Source organism: Parus major, chromosome 5 (genome assembly GCF_001522545.3).
Source record: "Parus major isolate Abel chromosome 5, Parus_major1.1, whole genome shotgun sequence".
NCBI lineage: Eukaryota > Metazoa > Chordata > Aves > Passeriformes > Paridae > Parus > Parus major.
The window spans coordinates 9,723,110-9,730,219 of record NC_031774.1 but is presented as its reverse complement, the minus strand read 5'-3'; the positions used below and the strand labels follow the sequence as shown (position 1 = coordinate 9,730,219).

Here is a 7,110-nt window from a genome sequence, read left to right as displayed (position 1 = left end):
TCTGAAATATTCCCTCCCTGGGGCTCCTGCCAGCTGCTGGGCCAGGAGAAAATGGAATTAGGGATGTTTTTCCTCCCCTTGCAGGAGTGTCTGTGTGCAGTTTGCACAGGGCACCAGCTCTGCTGCTCTAACAGCTCCTGTGGCTCTTCCCTGAGCTTTCCCAGCCCTGCCCTGGTTGGGATGAGCATTTCCATCCCTTCCTCCCCTCCAGGGCATCCCAGGAGCCTCCTGAGGTTCATTCCAAGTGATGTCTCCCTGTGCTGACCTCACTCAGCTTGTGCATGTAGAGAGCTGCATGTCTAACCCCAAAATGAGTGTGTCTAACAGCAGTGCTCGGTAGAGGAACCCTTCTGCTAATGGCATTTTGTATTTTCTGGGAGATTCCCAAAGAATTGATGGTGTTCAAAGGAAAGAAAGGGGTATGACAGTAAATCTAGAGCTCAGCAGAGTTCAGCTTCCACAAGTGTGGTGAAACTGATTCCAGTGGCAAAAGAATCAAACCCTCTACAAAACCTGTGGGCTTCATTCAAGGAAAACACTTAAGACTGTATTTGAATGGAAATAGTAACAATCCTTCTGGAAAAAATAAAATAAAAATACTGATTTATCAGAATTTTAAGTGGTCTTCTCAAAGTTGAAAAATCATTTTGATGTCCTTGTAGCATGCTAGAGTGCATATCCTAATTAAATTGCAAAATTAATCTAATATGTGCTTTTTCTACATACTTTATTTGACTCTCACCACTCACCACCGTAGAGGAAGTTTATAGGAGAAGGCTAAAAGAAAAACGTAAGCCTTGCAATTCCCTTTTGGCTTTATCTCACTGCTCCTTTCACACCAATGTTAACCCAGATGCAGCAATAATTCTGTGTTTGTTAAATTTGGCTGTCTAATTGTAACCCACACCAGCTCCCACTGCTTGCAGCAAGCAGACAGCTCCTTGTTCAGAGAGGTTTTACTGCACAAATAAAGGCCAGAGGTTCACAAATCAAATTGTTGGGCTTCAAAGGGATGTTGTCAAGGTTAGCAGAGCCAAAACTTAACATTTACACCCTTTTATTTATATTTCTCATTTAATATCAGGAAAGACAGATTTAATTGAAAGCCTCTCTCTTTGGAGGGGACGATTTAGGCTTTGTTGTTGTGGTTTTATTTTTCAAATCACTGCATTAAATTTAAATTAAATAAATAAAAATAGTCTGAATAAATGTCCCCATACTTGATGACATTAATGAATATTATAAGTAAAATCTGCTTTAGTATGCTTAAATCTACCTTGACACCAGTCCTTTTTGAAGTTTAATATTTATCAAAAAAATTTGTAGGACTGTGATTTTTGTAAGAAAATCCTCCCAGTTGCTTTCCCACTGCCTGCTGGCTTTAGTTTTTGATTTGGCTGTGCCTGTGCATGTCCTGTGTCTCTTCTTTGAGAAAATGCCTGTGAGGTTCATTTACATGTTTTAAAACTTAATCATTGCAAGGTGTGCTCTTTCCAGAATCCCTGCAATAAAAACTAATTACAGCTTTCTCAAATAGTTTAGCTGTGACATTGTGTGTTCAACATTAAATTGTAAAACCCTTCTTCACAGATGCTCTTTGGCAATGTTGGTTTTTCTTTCCCCTCTCTCCCTCCATGCCTGCTGCCATATCTGTGTTGATGGTTTTTTTGGGTTCAGTTGTAATTGGTTTAATGCCAATTAATAGCTTGAGAGGTAATTACAATAAAGGAACTATTTCAGCTCCTGCCTCCATCACACTTGGTTCAGTCAGGAGGACTTGCTGGGGTTATTGTGCTGAGAAAAATGAGAGATTTGGTTCAGCAAAGTTGGGGTGTGATAAACAACCTCAGACATTTTCAGAGAGGGTGTTTTAACTGTCCTGACATCACTAAATTGTGCGGGAGGAAATTCTCCACTCACTCGTGATGTAGATTTTAACCGAGTTGCTCATCCTGAATCATTTAGGTAAATAAAATTTTACAGAATTTCATTGTATCACACCAGTTTTTGGTTATTTTTCATTCCCAGGTTCATGGATGTACTTTACTTCTCAGATGGAATGTATTTTCAATCCTACTTTAAATTATTTCCTTAAGTATGACAGCAAACACACCCTCATCTTTTGCAAAATGAGCCTCAGTGTTTCTTTTCTTTTCCACTGCTGATTTCCATAGTTTAAACAGTGTTCTGTAGTCTTTTGTGAGCAAAACCAGGATGTTTGTGTCATGCAATGCTCTTAAGAGTTCAGCTTCTGAAAAAAAAATCCACATTTAATTCAGTTTAGTTGTGCACTGGCCATGCCACAGACATGGTTTTGGTTGTTAGTAAGAACATGGGGAGAATATCACAAAACATCTATTTGCAGTAAAGATAGCAAGTCCTATTTCTCTTACAACATTTTAATCTTATTTCTCTTACAACATTTTAATCTTATTCTTCTTACAACATTTTAATCTTATTTCTCTTACAACATTTTAATCTTATTTCTCTTACAACATTTTAATCTTATTTCTCTTACAACATTTTAAAATGTTTTTAGACCAAGAGGTTCAGCGGTTGAAGATGGGAATGGAGACGTTATTGGCTGCAAATGAGGAAAAGGTGAGAAGATAATCCTTGTTCTATGTACTAAGAATGAAATTATGGGTTTGAGTCTCTGAAATGTTCCAAATAACACACTTTTTGTGCATGAGAAATGAGAAAAGGGATTAATTCTTCAGGAGGCTGTAGCTTTAGTGGTAATAAATCCAGCCATGGGATTTTCCTGGATGGTGGCACACTCGTATATGATCACAGACAATAATATGCATCCCTAAAAACTTCCTTTTAGCTAGTGGGGAATCCAGACAGGGCAGCATTCATTCTGGAGAACATCAATGTGGCTCATAACATTTATTTCTCAAAAAAAGCTTGAATGTCAAACTTCTCTGGTTTCTCTCCATCTCTAATTTCACATTGTCCAGCAAATATTGTGTACAAAGGCAGATAATGTTCCTTACAAGCATGTGGAAGACTGAGCCTGTTTTCATGAGAATCACAGGGATGTAGTTGAGTGTTTCTGCAGTTAAAAGTGAAGGGGTTTAAATGGAATTTTATCTATTTCATGTTTTCCACAGGACCGTCGGATAGAGGAGCTGACACTTCTGCTAAGCCAGTACAGGAGGGTCAAGGACATAATGATTGCAGCTCATGGTAAAATGCCTTGTGAATGATTTCCTGGCTTTATTTTGAGTTTATGTGGTGTTTCCTGTGACCATCAGCCATGTTTTACAGCATAAAATGGTAGCAGGAGAACTCATTTCCCTTTCTGACAGCTGGCTAGACAAGCCTTGTTTGGAAGGAACAACTGAAAACCCACATTACTTTGCTGCACACAATTCTGTGTATTTAACTTCAAAATCTGGGGGGGAAAAAAAATAAATCTTTGTCCCTTTTCTCATTTACACTGTAGGAAGTGGAGTGGGTTTTAGGACAGTCTCATTTTAAGTTATCACCATCATTTTCAGCACTGAATTTAACCTGGGGAAACTTGACCTTCTGAGGGGACAGCTCTGTTCCATGCACACCATCACATTAACAAGACATAACAACATTTTTAGGCCTTGAATGGCAGAATGGAAACTTGTGTTTAGCACCCAAAAATACAGAATGAGAGTAAATGTGTTTAATGCACTAAATGGGGAATGAGAGTAAACCTCTCTCAGAATGTTCATTAAGTAAATAAAATAAACAAGGAGCAAGCCATGATGCTCTGGGTTATTGAGCTGATACTGCAGAGAGCAAACTTTGCCTTTTTCTCTCTTTTTCTGCTCTCCAATGCTTTCAGGCTCTTCTGTCTCTGGTGCCAGTGAAGAGGAACTTGAGACAACTTTAAGAAAGTGGAATCTTTTGAATAATTCTCCAGGAGAATTCCTGAAAGCAGAGGTACAGAGATGTTCTAGAAGCAGGTTCTGCTGTATGTAGATGTATATACATATATATGTAGATAGATATAGATAGATATATAGATATATAGATATATATTATTTTTTGCTGTTGGTTTCTCTGTAGTAATGTAGAAGAGGGTTCAGCCCTGGCTGAATTTCTGTATTTCTTGGTATGGGCACAGTAGATTCAGCAGGTTTGAAACTCTTGTATCTTCCCCAGGCCTCTGCAGGAGAATTGTCCCCAGCTGTTCTCCCTCCAGTGCCACACAAAGCCATGGAAATCAGGCAAGACCTTCCTTTCTCGTGTTTCATGTGGGGATGCTAAATTGGATTATTTAGACTGTTTAAATGCTGGCACCTTGTCTTGGCTGTTCTTGGCTTTGGGCACTTGTGAAAGCTCTGCTTGTCCTGGAGGTTTGCAATGCTCAGATGCTTAAGGTTTGAATTATAGGAATAAATCAGCATTTTTTTATATCAGCAGATATATGCACTGTAATCCCTAAAACCATAAAATTTATTTCTATTTAAAGTGGAAATGTTCTAGCACCTTCAAGCAGTTTAACCTCTCAACAGGAAGAATCTTTGGAAATCACAAATAGGTAAGAATGAGTAACTTTCATTGAAATGTAAAACAATTTTCCTCTCTAAAATCCCTAAATGTTGCACATTGCTCACAGAGAGCTATTGTTATTGAATTATAATATTCTTATGTTTAATTATTATTGTTAAATTAATATTGCTGTGCTTGTTAAGAGCTTCTAAAATCATCTACAGATCCAAGGCTAAAGCTGCCCACTGGGCCTGGCTGCCTTTCAGTGCTGCTCAGAGAATTCCTTGTTGCTGTTTCTGCCTTCATCTCTCTCAGTTCTCCAATTTTCAGACCAAAAACACAATAAAATAAATTAATTTCTTTACTCTGAGCTGTGTTTCATGCAGGCATTATGTGATTTACACAGCTCTTGTGTGTGACACACTCAAAAAAACCATGTTGTATTAACTGCTGCTTTTTTCCTGTCCCTTTCTTCAAGGGTTCCACAGAAAAAAAAGTCAAGTAGTTTAGAAGACTTGCAGAGCGAATCCTTGGAAAAGGTTGGTTTATTTGGCATCACAGCTCCTGGTGTTTAATGTCACAGCTCAAAAATCAAGTATAAATATTCTTTTTGTTATTCATTTAATAACTTTAACCACCACTAACTATGTATGTGGGGAAAGAGCCCTAAAACAGCTCAGGTTCTTTTTCCACCCCCAATTCCAAGCTGGTTGACACACCCATGTGGACACAGCTTCAAATTCAGGTTTTGCCCTGAGAGAAACAAAAATATGTAAGTGAAAGACGATCAATAATGAGGAGTCATTTTGTTAAAGTGCAGTATTATTTTGTTTATGAGTGTTCTTAAAATATATATATATATATTTTTATATATATATATTTATTTTTTTTTTACTTAAAAATGACCAAAAATATTAAGGCAGCTAATCCTGAAAGTAGCTAAAAGTTGGGACTGGGTATTTGGCCGTAGGATTCCTTTTTGGGTGTTTGCATGGAGCTGTTTTCCCTGAACTCTCTGATGCAAATGCCATTCCTGAAGATGGCAGTGATGCTGCCTTAGCTCAAGCAGCAGGAGCTGCTTTCATTCCATTCCAGAATAAAACTTCCCAATTTCCCTTGTTACACTGTGGTGCCCAGTCCTGTTTTGTCATTATGTACACTGATATTCCCTACACTTCTGTAATTCTGCTTTGTGACACTGTTGTTGTCTTCTGTACTCAAATCAGGCTTAAACACCAGGTTACCTACACCCAGCAAGGCCATTTAAACCAGATACCACTCATACCTTAAACTGTTAAAAAATTTCTTAAATATTTCAATATTTTTCTTGAATTGCTGGAGATAATAGTGACTGAGTGTGTGAAATTTGTGCTGTATTAATTAGACTGCAGTCACACACATCACAAATCAGAACTAGCATTTCATTTTGTGAGGAACTGATGTTTTCTCCTCTTAACTTTCAGTTATTTTCTTGTCTTAAACCAAAAAATCTGGATTTGTCTCTGTGATATGCTGTGATAAGGCTGGACCTACACATTTATGCTGGAGTTATTCTGCCCTGCTCAAAACTCAAATTGCCATTGCTTCCAGCAATAATAATAATAAAATAATAAACCACATCGGTGTCCCTGACCTAACCATGGTGGAATTTTTATCACTTGGTTTCTATCAGAGCTCTTTATGGTTTCAGCTGGACCCATCCAGGATTGTGTGTGTTATTTTATGCCAGTTGTTTTCATACTGGTCTGTTAAACAGCTGTTATGTTCCCAGCTCAAAGTCAGTCTAAAGGGACCACCCAGAAACCTGAAAATAACAAAAATTCCTTTGATCACGACAGAACTCAAACAGGAATTGTGCAGAGGGGGGAATGAACAAACACAGTCTGTATTAAATATTGGATTGAGACAAAATTAAGAGGTAACAGCCCTTGTAAAATATTGTCCATACATTAAGCACCATCTCTATAGCAATAAGATTTGATGTTCCATGTATGTATGTTAATACTAACATTTGTCTGTTGCTTTTTTTCCATAAAACCTTGAAATTGCCCTCCCTGAAACTCCATAGTATGTAGATGGAAAACCAGCACAGCCTGTTGTAGAACAAGAGGTATATTAACTGCAACCTTCCCTAACAATTCTCTGGTGTGATGTGATGTGGTGTGCTGTGATGGTATGGCTGCTTTGTGTTTTATATTCATCTTCTCTCCAAAATGTTTGCATAGTTCCAGTGCTGACAAAACAGAGGGTAAAGGTTTGAAGGGAAAATCTTTGGCTTTCTTCCTTTTATATCTAAAAGTTTGCTACATGAAGCTGAGGTCAGTCAGTCTCGGAATACACACTGGTGATGTAAGACACAATTTCTCTATTCTTGCAGTATTTTTGGTATTTGTACCCCTGCAGTTGCCAAAAGAAAAGGAGCAGGAGTTGAGGAATCTGGCCTGCAGTTATTGTATCCAAAGAATCCTCTAGGCCTTGGAACAAGAACAGATAAAGCAGTGGATATCTCATTGAATATTCAATGTATCCTCCTGTCACAGGCAAGGTTCTGAGACAATTTTGTTGGAATGGGGTTGCTGAGGGGGAGCACACTCTACCTTCCTCCACAATAAATACGATTTGTGTGTTTCCAGT

At 38.1% G+C, this 7,110-nt stretch overlaps 1 protein-coding gene across 15 annotated transcripts in view; it reads left to right on the top strand.

Annotated features, from left to right (window-relative positions):
• PPFIBP2 (PPFIA binding protein 2) overlaps positions 1–7,110 on the top strand; it is a 100,092-nt gene that overhangs the window by 79,282 nt on the left and 13,700 nt on the right. For 10 of the 15 annotated variants that reach the window (XM_033514911.1, XM_015631052.3, XM_015631044.3 and 7 more), the window contains 8 exons: positions 758–790; positions 2,540–2,601; positions 3,117–3,192; positions 3,827–3,924; positions 4,147–4,211; positions 4,457–4,525; positions 4,955–5,015; positions 6,545–6,586. In XM_033514911.1, coding sequence (XP_033370802.1) covers positions 758–790; positions 2,540–2,601; positions 3,117–3,192; positions 3,827–3,924; positions 4,147–4,211; positions 4,457–4,525; positions 4,955–5,015; positions 6,545–6,586 — 506 coding nt within the window. The remainder of the gene's footprint in view (positions 1–757; positions 791–2,539; positions 2,602–3,116; positions 3,193–3,826; positions 3,925–4,146; positions 4,212–4,456; positions 4,526–4,954; positions 5,016–6,544; positions 6,587–7,110) is intronic. The other 5 variants (XM_015631053.3, XM_015631049.3, XM_033514910.1 and 2 more) reach the window with 2 other exon arrangements.